Source organism: Sander vitreus, chromosome 13, assembly GCF_031162955.1.
Source record: "Sander vitreus isolate 19-12246 chromosome 13, sanVit1, whole genome shotgun sequence".
NCBI classification, from domain to species: Eukaryota; Metazoa; Chordata; class Actinopteri; order Perciformes; family Percidae; genus Sander; species Sander vitreus.
In genome coordinates this window covers 24,825,672-24,845,936 of record NC_135867.1, presented here as the reverse complement: position 1 = coordinate 24,845,936, position 20,265 = coordinate 24,825,672, and the positions used below count along the sequence as shown (strand labels likewise).

The window sequence follows — 20,265 nt, the reverse complement described above, 5'->3', positions numbered from 1 at the left end:
GCCTAAGTCTTAAAGCTTCTTAAGAATGTTTAGGGCTTAATCTTGACAATCAAGTATACAATGTTGAATATTCTTGCACGTTTGTCCTACAGTGGTTTAGAAGTCCTAATCAAATGTCTTGAGGTTAATTTGAGAAAAAAAAAAAAAAGTGTAGCTTTGGAAATATATCTCAGTGAAGGGGAAAGGTTTCCAAAAACAAGACTCAGAAAGACACTTCTCCTTTTGAAAACATACAAAAGTTTAATTTAAATATTGGCAGACAGGTAATGCCATTCATCAGACAGGTCTCGCCGTTTATTACGTGCACATGGATTACACTGCTCTTTATGAGAAGGCACGATGGTGAAACCACAGAGAACTGGTCTTCAAATGACAGTCTTATAATGTATTGCCCATCAACAACAACAAGCTTACTTACTTCATTTCCAGGATAGATTCTTCACTCACCCTTATTTAACAAAAGTACTAGTGACACCCTTGAACATAACACCAGTAATAAACACCAGTGTAATCCTTTCCAAATCATCACCAATGGCACGGTTACAAAGAGAGCCACTGGGATCAAACAATTCAGGATTTTCACCCACAAAACCTTTATCCATTATTAACTTTTTTTTAAACTGCAGCTCAAAACCTTCACTTGAATATACAATACATCACTGAAGTTGTTGTTGCATAGACAAAACCCACCCATCCAGTGGGACAAGTAAGGGAAATCAAGCCAAGCAGCACAATGACTGTCATGTCTTGGGAAATATTCATATTTAAAAAAAAATAAAAGTACAAAAATCCTCAGAAGGTAATTAGAAATACAAAAAGTGCATCAGAAAAATCCATTGAGGGACAAGCACTAAAAATAGGCTTGTTCCTCTCTACATTATACAATTAATACTTTATGGCATTATACAATCACATGTAGTGTGCATTCACAATATGGATCCACCCTGTAGAATTCCTTTCACCTTTGGCTTTTATACAGTAGAAATGCATGCATGTGCGAGGACAACGTAGGTCTTTGGCTCAATTACACTTTGGGCTTATTATCCCAATAATGAAGTGGTATCTTCCATTTGCATTGTTTGTGCGTTAAGCATATAATATTTTAAAAAGAGCTTAGGGAGAATTACATGGCTGCATGAGTGAAAGACCGCAAAAGCATTGGCACTTTTCTTAAATCCAGCTCCTCTTGTCCCTTCAATGGATGTACAGGACTTCGCTCTCTTTCAGGCCAAAGCGGGTCTTGTACTTGTCAAAAAGACACTGGAGGGACCGGATGTACATCGCGTGGTACATTTCCACTACCTCCTCAGTCGGATCCTCAATTTTTGGCACTGTGATCGGCTCCCCAACTGTAAAAGAACAGGAGACGATTAAAACAATGAGTTAATCAAACAAACTTTAGTTGAAATTGTTAAGACCATCAGCATTAATCATTAATACACCCTTCAGGTTGGACATAGCAAATATTGACCGTGTCCGTTACCTGTAATGAACTGTACTAAAATAGCATTGACATTCTAACCCCTAATCTGTACCTCACTGAAATCCCCCCCCAACCAAACATTAGCAGACAAACTTGCCTATGGTGGTGATAGGTTTGGAATAAGGCGCGATGCCCCAGGAGTTGCCGAAGAAGAGGCCACACCCATGGAAAACACACGGGGCAAAGCCTAGGATCTTCTGTAACTTCTTTTGGATACATCTCCATAAGGTTCCCTCCTCGAAGATCACCTGCTTGTAGGAATCGTTCTCTCCGAAGGAATACACTGGAACCAGGTCAGACCTGAGGAAACACAGAGGACGCCTCGTAAAACTCGCCCTTAATGTACACTTAGGACTACACTGCTACTGTAGGACAATGCCAAGAAGTAGGTTTCAACAAACAAGAGGAAAAAAAATAAGTATCTATAAAACAAGAGTCTAGTGGTGGATACCCAATACATGTAAAACAAGGTTCTAATCAGGATAAATACTTCCCTTGGCTAAAACAAACTGTGCACACTTGTTAAACATAGCAATACGATAGCTTGTCTGTTGGCACAAGAGTCATGAAAGGGTTTATGTAATCAGGAAACTTTCTGGATTGATATTAAATCTACCAAGTACATCTGTAGCTGAGTTTAAAATTCAGAGATACTTTTGGCCCTAGAAAATCAATATCTTATTAAGCAACCACTGCATGGAGCATCATCTACACTGGGAGTTTCCAAACTCCCCCCCCCCAACCCCCCCCGAGGTTACCTATTTCTGTGCGCTGTGTGCACTTCAAAGACTGATTTTAACTTCTCCCACCATTTGACTTAAACATTTTCTTCAAGGAATTGAGAGAAACTATCCAGCATTTTACCAGAAATAAGAAAAAAAAAAAAAAAGTCCCAATTTTTTTTTTTTATAGCAACCAGAAGGAAAAGGGGGGAAAAAAACAAAACAAACAAAACTATATTCTAAACATATCTACTTTGGACAAAGTTTGCACCTTGTACAGTAAATTAAAATTGCACACATCACAAGGTTGCAATAAAGGCCCTTTTTAAAGGTTTTTTTTTGGGGGCATTTTTAGGCCTTTATTTTCACAGGACAGATGAAGACATGAAAGGGGAGAGGGAGAATGACATGAACCCCTGGCCGCTGCGTCAAGGAGTTAACCTCTATATATGTGCGCCTGCTCTACCAACTGAGCTAACCCAGCCACTTTTTTTTTTAAACATCTGTGATTGCAAACCTTGAAATTGCACTTATTACTGAATGTTCCTTATTCAAACTTGTGTCGTCACTCAACTGGTTATGACATCTCTATTTTATAAGCATCAAAACTAAGCCATAAAAAGTTCCAGAAAGTGAACTAAAAGTGACCTCAATTCACAGCTCGGGCTTTTGTTTTTTAGCTGGAATGAATTCTGCATAACTGCATGTCTCTTGTACTACGTCTAAGCTTCTTTGGACAAGGTGCACCCGGTGATAAGCCACAGCTAGATTTGATAAGGAATCAAGCTTGCTACCCTTTATAGTACCATTTGTTATAGTGATTCATGCGTGGCTGAGCCCAGCCTGATGCCAGCTCACACAGTCTGCAGTCTGATCCTTTCAAAAAGGGCAGTGCATGTGTAGCGGACTTAATGATTTCACTTGCCATCACGGTCACTGCTCATTCATTTCAATATACATTTTATTTTCAAATTAGTTTATTTTCCGGAAATTTATTGGAGAAATAAAAGTGGTTGCCATGGAGACCTGGTTGTGTGCATCTGGGGCTGGCCTCTGCAGACTTGAGCTGTGAACCCCGAAATGTATTTACAGTGTGCACGTGGCGTCTCCATGGTAAGCCACCTTAACATCAGCTCCGTTATATATTCATTTTAAATCGCCTTCTAATGGGTAAACCTGTGTTTTGTATTTATTTATCTTCAGCATTCAGTGACTTGAGTAAATGCAGTATGTCGATTTGGTTTCTTTCGTGGTTTTAAATGGGGTTTTTCTGTTCATTTGTTGTCAACATGTATAATTTTTGCTAGCTTCATTTTAGCTTAAATTCACTACATTTTCATTTATTTTAGCATTCCGCGTGAGACTGACTTTGACCAACTGTTGACAACTACTGTAACCGTCATCCTGCGTTACAGCTAGTCTCGCTTTGCCAAACCATCCACATGCTGCCGAGCGGAGGAAGGTCTGGCTAGTCCACACAGAATTCCAGGATGGGAGAAAAACATGCTCGGTTTATCGGCATTTCTTTAAACCAATCGTCTTGGGCGGCGCCAAGCTCCGCACGGAGCCGCTATAAAATAGTCGTGCGAGAGAAAACTCAGATTGGACAGAGTCTAGCTAGCTGTCTGGATTTACCCTGCAGAGACCTGAGGAGCAGTTAACCATAGTCCTCAGAAATCCACTGGAGGTTAGAATGCCAACACAAAGAAAGAGGAAGGAAAACGGACATCGGCAAAAATACATGATCCGGTGGAATTTCCTGCGCCACCGGAGCAATCCCGGAAGTGGAACGTCGTGGATATAGACTACTCATCAGGTAATAAACGGCTGGTTGGAGCCAAAGAGAAAAAGAGTACACGTTTCATTGATATACACAACGCACGAGAGTACACAACCGCTACACATGCAACGAGCAGCTCCTAGCTTTACGGAGGGACGAACCTGCACATTCATGGAAAAAAATAAATAAATCTGGGATGCTCTCTGTGAGGCCATTTCAACCTGCCTGTGAGTAATAATCTAGGAATTAAATCATTCCAATCAGCCACTACAGCCCTGAGAATGACAGTCTCATCGTCAAATCAGAATTGGTCAGGGCTGTGTTTGGTCGCTGTAACTGCACGTGTCCTTGTCTGGGAGTGTGGTGCAGCCAGCTCACCCTTTCTGTAGGGCCAGCCTCACAAAGCCTTTACGGTTCTTCAGGGTGACAGAGTTCTTGCCCGGCGCACACTGCAGAGACTCCGCAGCCCCTCCAACGACGATGACCACAGCATTACCTGTCCCGCTACATGAGAGCAGGTAGTCGATGGAGTTCCTGTTCACTGGACAGATACCTGAGAGTGGGTGGGAGGGGTGGAAAGAGGATTATAATTGCAGTAAAGAAGCATTGTACAAGACACAACTACACTGACTACTTAAGTTTGTTACATCTTCCTATTAGATCTGGTCAAATACTGGCTGCAAATTAGGGGAGAAAAGAAAAAAAAAAAAAAAAAAAATGTATACAGCATATTATCGCAATATTTTCCGTGGCAATACTGTATCGATACACAGACGTCAAGTACAGTACTCATCTTTTATATAAATTGTCATGTTATTAGTCATGTTATTATCATATGGGGCCCCTCTGAAAAGCTTTTAGTAGTTTTTGGGGTTCCCCATTTCACGCGGCCTACGTATGATCATTGTACCTTCTGAAATGTGTTTAAATGATACGATGACGTGTGAATAAAATAAATAAAACATGCATTTTCGCAATAATATTGGGACAGAAGCATCAGGATATCATACCGCGGGCCCTCTGGTGATTCCCACCCCTACTGAAAATGTAATTCTCGGTCTTTTTAGACTTTCAGGCTTTATTGTACTTAATGCATTGCTCTGTGGGCAAAATCCACAAGTCGCACCTGCACAGAATCAAACAAATCATATTCAGCATGTGCAAAATCTGACATGCTACAGCTGAAAATGAAATGCGTCTCAGAACATTGATAAGATTGTTTCATTACACATAAAAAAGGGTTCCAAAGAAAGTTGTACAAGGGCTATTTACCAATGTACCTATACCCATATAACCTATAGCACCCTAAGAGGGTATGCACAGTATCTGTGGGTAAAGCTGAACAGCAAAACAACCCTTCAGAAGGGAATAGTTAAAGCTCTCTCAGTGAAATCAGCAGTACAAGTACACAGAAGCCATTTCAGCTGTGCAATAGGCCAAAGGTCCGCTCTCTTACAGATACAGTTATCAGACTTTTTAAAAGCACTCAAAACAAGACCCCATGGCTTCTCAAAAATCCTCTCACCTCCAGACATCAGGTAGTCTCGAAGGACAGGCAAGCGGAAGTTTCCTGCCAGGGTTGCCAGGGAGGGCTTGATGCCGGGGAATTTCTTGGAGAAGCCTGTAGCCTCTGTCCCAAAGTTGCAGAAAGCACCGAAACAGAAGATGCCGTGGGGATGGTAGCCAAAGATGTAGTTCCGGCTGGGCAGCAGGTCGTGGGTTTTAATAAGCTGGAGAACAAAAACACAAAGAGGACCAGTGTGAGGCGGATTTCCATACGAGGGGCACACTGCTAGACTGGGAACATCTGACAGGAGAAATGTCATGTTAGTGACCAACATGGCTAAAAGGCTTGAGAACAGAAGCTGTGTGCCAGTTCCCTAGTATATTCTAATCTCATGCTTGGGTTCTCACCGGTTCCTGCCTGCTTGATTTTATTCCTGTTTGTTTTGGAGATGTGCCATACAACTTAATCATTATTAAATATATCATTTTAATATTTATATTTTACTACTTTTTGCAGTTAGTATACAAACATGCTTTACTGTATACCAACTCAAAATGATGCAACTAACGATAACTTTTATTATCAATTATGTTTTGTTTCTTAAAAATTGCTTGGTCTATAAAACGTAAGACAAAGTGGAAAAGAAATATCACAAGATGAGCCCCAGGATGATCCATTTATATTCACTTGCTTTGTCTGACCACAAATTTTTATTTTTTATTTTTTTTTTTATAAAAGAAGCACATCTTCACATTGGGAAGCTGCAACGGGAGACGGTTTGTCATTTATTGTCAATTGAAAAATTACATAAATCAATAGTCAATTTAGTTGCCAAACTTCTGTCAATCATCAGTTTGCTAGATTTGTTTCAGCTCTAAAAATGATGCAACACATCTGTGTGGAAATGCAATCCAACGGTGAGGTTCAACTGGCAGTGACAGTCTCAAAGAGACAACTAAATGTTTTCCAAAAATGAAATGCTCCACTTTCTTGGTGTTTTTTTTAAATGCATACCGTGTGTTTGAGTATACAATAACTAAATTGAGCAACAGACTTTAAATGTATGATGTCAATAGGATACATGTGATATGAAACGTTCAATCCATACAATCATTCTGTAGCTACATATTTCCGAGTGTCAACACGCTACTTACTCCAGCTTAGAATAAGCATGTATTATGAGTTTAGGACAGTGTATGTTTTTGTACAACAAGGACATTCTTATCAGCATGAACCCGACATGACCTCCCTCTGTCTGCTCAAGTAAAGTCATAAAATACTGACCCCACTCTACATGTTGTACATATGTGGTATTGGTAGCAATAAAGTACAACTTTTAAACATTCAGCATTATTTTACAGTAACCTCTTGGGTTCATGTTGAAATTGCAGAATCTCATAAGAGCCTTTAACTGTGCTCGGAATCGCACGGTAGACTCTGATCCATCACAGTGTGTACACAGAGCTCCCTTCCTAGCTACTAGTCAAACACAACAGTTGCATAACCACATTAGCAGAGGGGATCACATTCAAGATCTCCATTGTACCGCAGGACTCCACCTGGCTGGCATGGCAGATGTACAGGGAGTACAGTAGGACCGAGGGAGACGGGCACACCATTTACAGGGTTTCTGCAGGTTTTACCAAGTTAAGACTTTTTATGAATGAAATTTAAGACCTATATCACGACATAAAAGTACAACAAAATGCAGACTCACAAAAGTACTAAAAAGTACAAAAGTAGTGCAAATTAAATAAATGTATTCATATTGAATAAAAGCGACACAGTAATAATAATAATCTGTACTTATACAGCCAATTATATATACACACACACTGTATATTTTAGAATTGGATGAGCGCAAGAAATCAACAACACTACAGAATGAAAATTAAAAACATTTCAATGAGCATTAGAGGTAGCATTACACGGACGTAGTAAAATTAAAGACCCATTTCAAATTATTTAAGACCTAGAACACAATACTTTAAGACTTTTTAAAGGCCTAGAATTTTGAAAGGTTTAACTTTTTAAGACCCTGCGGAAACTCCGATTTAACGCCTTCTATATACTGTAGTTAGAGAGGAGACAGTCCAGAGATGGAGGATTTACTGGTTACAGCATAAACCACCAATGTTACAGAAGAGCCTTTGTTTCTAGTGTTGAGAGAGACTTGCAGACGTTCATGTAACAGTCACACTCCAGACTTCTGACTTGGATTTTTAAGGCTGGTTTGAACTTTGACCAGTTGGCTTCCAACTCATAAATAATAAGTCATGTTGGTAGAGAACTCTTGCCCTACCATCAATAGATGCCACTGCAGATATATTCTGGTTGTGTTGAGCTATGGGACAGCAAATGATCATGTAATGCACCATTAACTGACTTATCGACTTTGTTGCAAGAGAGACGTTCAGCTACAGCCTGCGTCAGTAGCTAATAATCAATATTTCAGCATTTGACTAGGATTGGGCATCGAGAACCGATTCCTACTTGGAATCGTTTCAACAATTACGATTCCAGTAGAATTGTTTCTTTATTGGAATCGTTCAGAGGATTTGGTTTCAAATCTGATCATGGGTTCCAAATTTAACATGCGCAAGTTTTGGTTTCCGTAGCGGCCAGGCGCTTGTTGTGTTGCAGCCTTGGAGCACAGTAAGCGGCGCTCTAGTGGGGCTTTATTTTACGTTGAAAAAGCCCGGTAAAACTGCAACCCACCATTGAATCAAAAATAAAAAACGTTCCTCTTATTTGTGAAATAAGCATGTGACCTGTTTCAACTCCACCCCTCAAAGAATCGGAATCTAGAATCGATAAGAACCGGAATCGAAAGGAAGAAATCGCAATTGGAATCAGAATCGTTAAAATCCAAACGATGATTCAAAATAACCACTCGCCAACGCATGTCTTGCAGCAATATTGAGATTGAAATGCGAGTCAACTGTAATCAAAGAATCTCCTCAACCCACAGAGGCAAATGGCTACATAAAAACCCCACACTGAACAGATTGATGAGATCAACGGTTCAAAAGGTTCAGCTGCAAAGAGTAGGACTTCAGAATCTGCACCCTGGAGTTAAACCGCCCTCTTTTCGTTTTCACACTCTGTACAACAGTAGATAAGCTCATCAACACCTGGGCACTGAAGGGATTTTATAAGGTTTTCTTTGCTATCACTCAGGGGTGTCGGACTGGGGGTGGAAAGGGGACCGAGTACCCAGGGCCCTCATGTGAGGAGGGCCCAAAAAGATGCTAGAATGAATAGCTGTGGATGTGGGGAGGGGTCCATAGAGAATACCTTTCTACAGGGCCCAGATTGTTGTGCCACGCCCCTGCTATCACTAATGAAGCTTGCATAAGTTCAACCAGGACGACTACCTTACTTCACAAACCCTTCCTCTCTCCTTAAGAGCGTTTACACATGCATCAGATTCAGCCATTTCCTCTTTCAAACCAATCACATTCACGCTACCAATATTTAAACATGCTCTTCTCTTCGTAGCGGTCAGCCGTAACTCAGTGCATATGTCACGACCCACCTCCAGCTCATCATTAGCGCTCTGGCCGAAACTCTTCCCATAATCTTAGGCATTTTATTACAGCAATGTAATGTTACATGTTGTACCTTTAAGTAGAATTTTCACGTATCTGTGCTTCACTTTGTTATTTATATTTCTGGAAACTTTCACTCCTCTACTTTTCCTAAATAAAAATGTATACTTTTACGCCGATACATTTACTCTAAGGGTCTTCGTTACTCGTTAGGCATGATTTTGTACGTTGGGGTGAAAGATTCTTCCACCCAAAAAATGAAAATTCTGTTTTTCTGTGTTGACGTCAGACTGAGTTTGATGTTTAAGAAGGTGTGGAAACCCTGAATACTACGCTTTACTATAAGGAAGCCACAATGAAGTTCATAAAAGTTTTTCTTCACTTTTACTTCTAAAAATTAAGGACATTTAATATCTGAAAATTTCTTTTGAGACTTAAGTACACTACATATCAGATAAGACTTTTACACAAGTAATATTCTAAAAACGTGACTTTAACTTCTACCAAAGTCATTTCCTGGTAAAATACTTGCACTCAAGTAATGCTTTCAAGTACTTTATACAAGACTGATGCTCAGGTAGTGTACCTCCCCTCCCCTCCTCCCCCTCTTCAGGCAGTGTGTATGTGTGGCAGTTTGCGATAACCAGGGTCTAAAGATGCACTGTGGAATACCTGAGAGCAAAACAAGCTATCAGCTAGGACAAAGTCTCCCAACTCACGTCAAGCACTCCTCATAATCAACACAGGACAAGGAACAGCATGGAGCCAGCAGCTGATACCTGATCCACCCCTGATAAGCTTATCTATATGGTCAAACCTGTGCAGGACTGGAAATTGATGAACGAGCTAAAAATCATACAATACTGACTATCCTAAGCAAGAGTTAAGAACTCTTCGTGTGTGACAACAAAATACACAAAGACACACATGGTTTCATGGTTAATTCCCAACTGGTTGCAAGCCAGTCTCTATACCAGACCTGTTCAGAGTTTAAGGTTGGGGATGGATAAATTAGCAAAGATACACCAAAAAAAAACAGTTACCTACCCTAATTGGGAAGTAGTCTCTGAAATATGTCCACACTGTCCAGTTTCTCACCCAAGACGACCTTCTGCCACCTGAGAAGAACATTAAAAAAAATAAAATCACTAAATTACATCAACTACAGCTGTTAGAATATATTTTACTTTTTTTTTTTTTTAAACTATTCCATTATTTAATGAATCATTTAGATGTCAGAAAAAGTAAAGGCCTAAAGTAACCTCTTCAGATTGCTTGCCTTGAAAATAGTTTCCATTTATTAACACTAACCCTCATATTTAACAAGCTGGAACCAATACATGCGATGTTTGCTTGATGAATTACTTGCTCCATTATCCAACTTGCTGTCAGTTAATTTTCTGTTGATCGACTAATTGTATCAGCACCCTTCAAAACCCATTTTAGCTGCACATTTGCATGTAAATACGACAAGTATGTAGTACGGCCATGCTAGCTGCATTGTCAAGCTGTAGCCTATTTTGGCATAACACTCATGGATGCATTATAAGAAGTGGATACAGTGTACAGGCGACACCCAGGTTATCCCAGGAGAGTTGCTCAGTGGTGCATGAAGTAAAGTAAAGTTTATTTGTATAGCACCTTTCACAGATAAAAATCACAAAGTGCTTCCCACTTTTTTTTTTTTTTTTTAAAAATCGCAATTAATCGCCTGTTTTATCACAATTAAAATTATATTATTTTGCATTTCAGAACGGTTTTTAAGAACATAACAATGGAAAGCAATTCTTACCAGTTTATCTTGATTGGGAATCAAATGAATGCAAAGAAAGTGACTTTATGAACTTGACCATTATTTATTTACTGTAAACAAATGTGTGAATCTGTCATCATTATTGCACAATTCCTACAAGTATTTGTACTTGTAAATACTTGTATTTATACAAGTACTTTGCTTACACAGTACAAACAAAATGGTCCAAAAACCAGATGCCACAGCAGGACATTTAACCTTTACATTTTTAACAAGGATTGAGAACAATTGACTGAGATGGAACACTAACGACCACCGTTAAGGCAAACGAGTGCAAAGTCCAGCCAGAGTCAATATAGTGTTTATTAACTCCTAAATAATGTTGATTACTCACTGACGTCCAGTGATCACCAGTTAATGAGACAGCGTTTGCACTTGACAGCTGTTCCAGTTTAGCTGCTTTCTCCGTGTCATACAGGCTGTGTGTGGTGAAACTACTGTCCCCCTCGACGGCAATGTATAAAACGGGTCAGACCATGCCAACCGTAGTACGTCTTTAAGACCCGAGTCCTCTACGATGCTGACAGGTCTGCAGTTAGTTGCCACCCATTTTGCAAGAGCTGTAGTCATTTTTTTGGATTTGGTTTCATCCACAGGTCGGCAAGTAGAACTCTCCAAAATAGTGCTTTGCCCGAGCCCGCTAGCATCAAACTGCGTCACGTTAATATGCTTAGCTCCGTAGGTGGTAGCTCAAGCTTGACGTGCTTCGGTGATATTTTAATTTGACTTGTCTACGAGCCGTCCGGGAGTTTTTTTTAAAAAGAAAAGCGCCATCAGAAGTGTGTTGCTGCTGTCTTTCTCCATGCCAGAAGCCTGCCTGCATTCTGCAGCAGAAGATGTGTTATGAAGAAGTACGGCAGCGCCAAAGGGTCAAAATAGTAGCTCGACGCAAAGCCGAGTGAAGTGTAAAATAAATTAAATCTTAAATAATTAAATTTAAAAAAATTAATCGTATTAAGCGTCGGCCCTTAATCGCATCGCGATTAACGCTGCTACCGCTGACAGCCCTAAATACAATACAACAAATTAAAATACAAGAACCTATTTTGAAGCTAGCCTGGATGCTAGCCGAACTTAGCTCCCGCCCCACAACATTTGAGGTCGGGAAGCTGGGTCTGGACTTGATCCGTTGTGGCGCAATTATGCTCGAACAAGAGCTGTTCCGACCAATCAAATTGTCAGGGCGGGCTTTATACGATGATGGACAGATGATCAACAGTAACATAATCAACCGCGTCACCAAAGAGCGCTTGGGTTGAATTTGTTTACAACAAAGATGGCTGCCGCTGGAGAATTGAGATGTGTAGAATCCGCCATCGCGTCGGTTACAGAAGATATCGACAGCACATTCAATATTAGAGGAACAGAGAACCGCGATCAAGGCTTTGCCTTGTAACGCTCAACATGCGTCACATACTCCGTTGCTCTGATTGGTTGTAAGTCTATCCAATTGAGTGCAGAGGCATTTTCTTTCCTGGTTGGGTTGAAACACGCCCCATAATCACAGCCCAATGGAGCGGTTTCAGACTCCTATTCTGACTAGAATCTGAGTATGACCACGTCAGGCTAGCATGAAGCCATCAGGGAACCAAACATTACACGGATGATAGACGCTGTGGCCATAGGCGTCGATGTCGGTGGGTACTAGGGCTGCACGATTATGGCCAAAATGATAATCACGATTATTTTGATCACGATTAATTATCGCTATTTGTTGATTTTAACCAAAACTAATTTTATTGTCAAATAGGCTAATTAGAACTGCTTTCACATCCATATTGTGCTACATTCCTCCTTTGTTGAAGGATACTATGGAGTAGTTTGCCATTTCACCTGTTGTGCGACCACTTTCCAAACATGCGCGTTTGCCGTAAAAAGATACAGGCAACGCAATTTTCTGTTCACGTTAACGGCGCATGTTAAAATCTGGTGCCAATAGGGCACCGGTACCCGGTATCTACCGGACGAAATAGCAACATGGATTACGGTCCCACTTAAATGTCTGCGTTGCGCTCTGATGCTCCAAAACAGACGTTACAGGCAACAGAAACGTCGCTGCATGTCACGCTAGTAAACCCTAATAACACGTTACACAGCAGGTAACGTTAGCCTATCGTTAGCTACAGTAGTAATTGGATTAAAACACGGCTAAAATGCTGACAGCTAAATGGTGTAGTGTGACTGTATTTCACTGGAGAGGATTCCAACAGTGGGACGTACAGCAGTCTGCCGCTAAAGCTAGGAGCTAAAAGACCCAAACTAGCACTAGTCACTGCTGTTGTCTGAAAAACAGACGGGACAAAATGTTGCATTTACTGGTAAACTGGTAAACCTTGTGATGACTTATGACCGACTGCTATCTGTTGTGGAATTTTCCTCACGTTACTCTGTCCTCTGTGACTGTCAACATCTAAACTAAACTGCGCGTACTAAACAACGTTCACCAAATTTGTCTCTCATATTGCTCCTCCTAACACACTGAAAACTGTCCAAAAAAAACAAACTGAAATTTGATGATGATTGATCGTTGTTTAGGTACATTAAACCATGTTAAGCTTTTTCCTTACAATTGGCTCTAATGATGCAGAAACACTTGTCAGATAACGTCCATTATAATTGGACTTTTGGTTCGATTTTTTTGACAGTTTTCAGTGGTTATGAGGAGCAATGAGAGAAATTTGGTAATCACTGGTCATTGTTTAGGTACATTAAACCACATTTGTATTCATTAATAAGCTACACGACCGTCTTTCAAAACATGACCTGCGCAAAAGAGGAAAAAAAAACAAAAAACGAATGCGTCATTGTACCCAGCACTTCTGGAAATGCACTTCCGAATGCGTCTCTGTCCCCAGCACATTTCAAACCAAACTGACGCCCATGGCTGTGGCCCATAGAGCAGGCGCACTACAGACCTCCGCCAGCCGAGCCGGCTACTTCAGGTTTAGCTAAATGTACTGATCTTTTATACTTTCCAAATGTTATCCTACCGAATGGATAAGTTCTGACCGTGAAACAAGTCATTTTGTGACGCCAAAAAAAGACAGATCTACAGACGCCTAAGTCTATATGGGAAAAAGTCTTTTGGGCCCCATGCATCACTTGACAGGCCAGGATGCAATTCCACCGATTGGTTGCTAGGTTTACTTTGCTTAAAAGCCCAGCGCACTGCCTGGAGGCCCGATAACACTGTGCTTTAAGCTAAATGCTAACATCAACATGCTAATATTTAGCAGGTATGTTCACCATCTTAGTTAGCCTTTGTAGGATGTGAACATTTGCTAATTACCACTAAACTCAAAGCTTGTTCATTCATGTGCTGAAGACTTCAACCATTTTCGATCCATGTAACGTGTAGACCCAAACATATCATCAAACTCATTTTTTCAGAAACATCAGTCCAGTAACTTCGGATATATAATGCTTGATATATGGTCATCTTTCTTCACATTTCCAAAATTGGACTATTGTCTAACAGTGATTTTATTTTTGACATCGACATCTTTGATGTCTTGCCTTGTTTCGGGGTGTTCCAGTCAACGATGAGCCAGGCTGTGTAAATAGCAGAAATAAGCCAGCAGTCAGTGCAGAACATGTAGATCAGTAGCACAGTGCAGGCAGCACCTGAAGGGAGAGAGGAGAGACATCCAATCAAGTATTTTAATAGAATTAGTAAATACAGGCTACTTACCTACGATTGCAGGCTAAACTAACAGGCTTAAATATTCTATTAGGAGCTGGTAGGAGAGTATTCATGTGTGCAGCTCAGAGATCTGACCATGAGACTACAAGCTAAATCTTCTAGGTTTCTTTGCTTTCTTACAGCTTACGTGGAATGCACAGTGCCGCCAACACACAAAACGCACTCACTCACCCAGCACTAAGAAGGTGATGACCCACTGCAGCACAGAAATGAGCTGCAAATGTTTTTCCATCTTGGATCTGCAGGGCCAAAACGCCACGGACAGGTCCTGCAGGGCAGAGAGGATGCCAGAGCCGGTGCCTGGAGGCAAAAGATGAGACAATAAAAAGTGTTTTTTTTTTTTTTTTTTTTAATATATATATATATCAAATATTCACGTGGGTGATTATTGAAGACAGTTACAGAAGCTCAAATAGATGGAGAAGCAGTGAAGAGATGCAGTCAACACACTCCTAAGAGCAATACTACTAGTCCTGGTTTTAGGTAGAGATGTTCGGCTCCGATACTGTCTAAAACGCTGGTATCGGTAAGCACCGGAGTTTATGCACTAATCCGATACCACGTAATACAGCCCTAAAGAAAGTCTGCGTTAAAGTAGTTTATTTATGTTCTTTTTCCGTTATAACTGACTGTCAAACTGGATAATAAAAGAAAGTTCTGTGGCATTCATTGTTTGTGTTTGTTCGTGTTTGTTCATGTTTCACAAAGAGTTTAACCTGAGCCAGACCGACGTACAAAGATAGAAATAATATCACATCCATACAGAGATAGTAGTATACAGTTGTTAAAACATAATAAAATATATGACCCACTGGTATCGGATCGGTACTCGGTATCGGCCGATACGCAAGTTCAGGTAGTTTTAGGTCAACCAACCCAAAACGTGGACATCAAACAAAGAGATCTGATTTCCTGGAACACTGTCAAAGCAGCTTCACATCGAGACGCATTTCAGCCGAGCCTCAGCCGCGCAGCCTCAACTACTCACCAGCTCTTTTCAGTCACCAGCCCATGAAAGTGAAGCCATGCAGCTACATGTGAGGAGACCTTGTGCGGGGAGGCAGGAGCATAAAGTAACGGACACATTAGGAGCGCCTGAAGCCAGTCAAGCTCATGCTGCCGAGAGCCACTAATAAGAAAAAAATCTCCCCTCCAGGAAAAACACTGTCGTCTAATCCCATCTGTGCACACTGAAAATAACCCAGCACTGGGCTGCTGCTGCTGCTGCTGGGAATACCTGTAAACCATGATCTTATGGAGCCTTAAAGGCTAGCACTGCAGATGAAGCAACCAGGTGGAGCATGTGCCAGTCTGTTAAAAAAACATTCCGTTTCTTTAAATGTTCAGCTTTAGGAAATACGCTCCAAAAAGCATACAAGTAGGGCTGCAACGAGGAGATAGGTCTGGCAAAGAGAGACTAGGCTACAGCTAACGATTATTTTCATTGTCGATTAAAATCGATTAATTGTTTGGTCTATAAGATGTCAGAAAATTGTAAAAAATGTCAATCAGCTCAATATAACGTCCTCAAAAAATAAATAATAAAAACTCAACCGATTAATAGATTATCAAAATTAGAAATGCTCCGATACTGCCTAAAACGCTGGTATCAGGGTAAGTACTGGAGTTTACGCACTGATCCGATACCACGTAATAAAGCCCTAAAGAAAAACTACGTTAAAGTAGTTTGATTTATGTTCTTTTTCCGTTATAACTGACTGTCAAACTGGATAATAAAAGAAAGTTCTGTGGCATTCATTGTTTGTGTTTGTTCGTGTTTGTTCATGTTTCACAAAGAGTTTAACCTGAGCCAGACCGACGACAAAGATAGAAATCATATCACATCCATACAGGGATAGTAGTATACAGTTGTTAAAACATAATAAAATATATGACCCACTGGTATCGGATCGGTACTCGGTATCGGCCGATACGCAAGTTCAGGTAGTTTTAGGTCAACCAACCCAAAACGTGGACATCAAACAAAGAGATCTGATTTCCTGGAACACTGTCAAAGCAGCTTCACATCGAGACGCATTTCAGCCGAGCCTCAGCCGCGCAGCCTCAACTACTCACCAGCTCTTTTCAGTCACCAGCCCATGAAAGTGAAGCCATGCAGCTACATGTGAGGAGACCTTGTGCGGGGAGGCAGGAGCATAAAGTAACGGACACATTAGGAGCGCCTGAAGCCAGTCAAGCTCATGCTGCCGAGAGCCACTAATAAGAAAAAAATCTCCCCTCCAGGAAAAACACTGTCGTCTAATCCCATCTGTGCACACTGAAAATAACCCAGCACTGGGCTGCTGCTGCTGCTGCTGGGAATACCTGTAAACCATGATCTTATGGAGCCTTAAAGGCTAGCACTGCAGATGAAGCAACCAGGTGGAGCATGTGCCAGTCTGTTAAAAAAACATTCCGTTTCTTTAAATGTTCAGCTTTAGGAAATACGCTCCAAAAAGCATACAAGTAGGGCTGCAACGAGGAGATAGGTCTGGCAAAGAGAGACTAGGCTACAGCTAACGATTATTTTCATTGTCGATTAAAATCGATTAATTGTTTGGTCTATAAGATGTCAGAAAATTGTAAAAAATGTCAATCAGCTCAATATAACGTCCTCAAAAAATAAATAATAAAAACTCAACCGATTAATAGATTATCAAAATTAGAAATGCTCCGATACTGCCTAAAACGCTGGTATCAGGAAGTACTGGAGTTTACGCACCGATCCGATACCACGTAATAAAGCCCTAAAGAAAAAATACGTTAAAAGTAGTTGATTTGTGTTCTTTTTCCGTTATAACTGACTGTCAAACTGCACAATAAAAGAACGTTCTGTGGCATTCATTGTTTGTGTTTGTTCAGGTTTCACAAAGAGTTTAACCTGAGCCAGACCAACAAAGATAGAAATCATATCACATCCATACAGGGATAGTATACAGTTCTTAAAACATCATAAAATATATGACACACTGGTATCGGATAGGTACTCGGTATTGGCCGATATGCAAGTTCAGGTATCGGAATCGGGAAGCAAAAAATGGTATCGGACCATCTCTAATCAAAATAGTCAACTAATCGATTCATCTTTGCAGCTCTACATACAAGTTACTCCACTGGCTCAATAGAACTGCCTTGATGATTCTGTAACTGCACTGATATACTCGCGAGCTGCAGAGTCCACTTAAAAAAGTCTGTCTTATAATAATACCGACTGCCCATATGTAGGCCTACATTAAGAGAGTTATTGCTTAATTGTTTCAACTTTCCATACAGTCTGTAAGAGATCATTCCTAAAGCCATTTAAGAGGAAGTGATCTGGGACAAAATCCACAGTCTTTGTATTACCTTACCAGAACAGCCTTTCCTGTTAAAAGTGCATCCATTTTCACAAAAAATAAATCCCTTTTTTTTCACATTTTAGACATTCACTAATAATTCTTCATTTAGCCTTAACTTTTTCATTGCCAAACATTTCAACTGCAGGCAAATGGGGGAAAAAAAAAAAAAAAGAGCACTAATCAAACACCGTTATAATTATATTCTGTAATAAATCTGCATTTCTGATCTCCTTCAGTATACAGTACATGCAGTGTCTACACAACCGTGATCAGGACTTTTTTTTGTTTTCAATCAGCCATGCATTGACATTTTTTAAAAGAAAAATTTCCCATTGCATTCCTGTAGTTCTCCCCCCCAAAGATCTGTTGAAATAATGATATTTCATGTTACGTGTTTGCAAGCCAAAACAGCTGTTTATTAAACACAGCATGTCAGTGTCAAACCGGCGTGTTTTGTGTTTCATGTCATGACCTTTTCCCAGGAACTAGACTACTCCTAAATTTGTTTGACCACCTGTGTGCACGTGTGTGTGTGTGTGTGTGTGTGTGTGTGTGTGTGTGTTCTCGAGCCAGACACCGTCTTACCCTTGAGGGTGCCAGAGTACGCAGCAAGAATGGTCTTCATATCGGAGGCTTCTTGGATGGAGCGGGAGCCCGAAAGACGAAACAATGATGTTAGCTAACTGTCAGGATGATACGAGTCCAGCTGCTCCTCCGTCGTGGCTCCCTTCAACTGCAACACAGTGAAGCGCCCAGCGGGCATTTAACCAGCGCGGGGAGGAGCCAAGGAGACGGAGACACGATAAAAAAAAAAATGTAATAATTATTAATAACGTGCCAAGGAGTGTGGACGTGAGGCGGCGTCCTCACTGCACAGCTACAGGTGGCGAACAGAGCAGCGTTGCTGCTGGCGAGCCTCCCTCTCTCTGTATTTATCGGGGCGGTCACGTGGCTCAATTGTTCAAAAACACCGAGCTTGTATTGGACAACTGATCAAGCCTCAACCCTCTCCTCTTCACCTGTGTGAATCTTTGGGATGGATGACTGTGTTTCAGAAATGACATTTTTACAGTCACACTGAGTGATAGGCTATGTATTGTGTCACATCTCTGAACGTGCATTAACAAGTCCGTTTGTCCTGATTTGATTGATTTTTTTTAAGATAACTTTTTGGGGCATTTTTTCCCTTTATTAGATAGTGATAGCGGATAGACAGGAAAGGTGGGAGATGACACGCAGCAAAGGGCCGCAGGTAGGACTCGAACCCTGGCCGCTGCAAAGGACTCAGCCTACATGGGGCACACGCTCTTACTGGGTGAGCTAGAGGTCTGATGTATTTAGCATTATGTGTAAACATCTCTATGATGCTCTATCTGCTATGAGAACAATACTAAGTTTGCCCACGAGGACATGGTTATTTGGATTGTCACTGGTGTTTTTCTTTGTCATTATTTATATTGTGTTGTTATATTTTCTTCTGAATCTTTATTTAATGTTCAATTTATAATATCCATGGTTGGGTCAGGTTACTTTGAAATGTAGTCAGTTACTGAACACAAATGACATGGCAGTTTTTGTATTAAGCAACCATTGGATTACAAAATGTATATCTATAATCTAATCTGAATAATTTGGGATTACTTTAAAATCAAACCGTGAAAATAGTGCACCGTATAGGCCTACTAAAAACAATGGAGTTCCACAACTATTCTTTTTTTTCCCTCTTTAAACAAACAAAACATTTTCAGTGCAAATAATTCAGCATTGTCTGCCTGATGAAGGTCTAGCCTACTGAAACATCATTACATTTATCTTTACAAATAACACAGTGTGCAGAAGTCTCTTTGAAGCTAGTCTCGCATTGCCAGTCCTATCTCCACAGCGCTGCGGACAAAGTACTTCATATTCAGCATTTACAGGAAACAGGACTGGCACGAACTGTGTGTATTCTACATGTGAGATGCTGTGTGTGTGTGTGTGTGTGTGTGTGTGTGTGTGTGCGCGTGCGTTTTTGTTGCTGCAATTTTTAAATCAAAAGCCACATGGAGGACTTCACTGTTGTAACCCAAGAGGAGCACTTACTCAAAATGTTCATCTTCCATTTTCTATGTAAATAAAAACTCCATTACCCATAAATCATCATAAAAAAACAACTGAATATTTCATATCTCCTTTATCTAAAATATTTTAGATATGGACAACGTATTCAAAAATGTAATCAAGTAAACCTGAATCTGATTAATTCTGATTACATGTAATCCATTACTACCCAACCCTGATAATATGCTATGATATTTGAACTCTTGCAGTATACAGATGACAGCATTTGTAGTCTTACACAACACAAGCCAAAGCTGCCCTCATGCTG

At 40.5% G+C, this 20,265-nt stretch overlaps 1 protein-coding gene across 1 annotated transcript; it reads right to left on the bottom strand.

Annotated features, from left to right (window-relative positions):
* Positions 1–260: 260 nt before the first annotated feature.
* On the bottom strand, positions 261–18,779 carry dgat2 (diacylglycerol O-acyltransferase 2). Its single transcript, XM_078265874.1, has 8 exons — positions 18,483–18,779; positions 14,731–14,859; positions 14,373–14,480; positions 10,091–10,161; positions 5,511–5,715; positions 4,364–4,538; positions 1,581–1,783; positions 261–1,349 (listed from the first exon to the last, which is right to left on the bottom strand). Exons 1-8 carry the CDS (start codon positions 18,520–18,522, stop codon positions 1,195–1,197), a joined length of 1,086 nt encoding a protein of 361 aa, XP_078122000.1. The 5' UTR covers positions 18,523–18,779; the 3' UTR covers positions 261–1,194.
* Between the last annotated feature and the right edge of the window lie 1,486 nt (positions 18,780–20,265).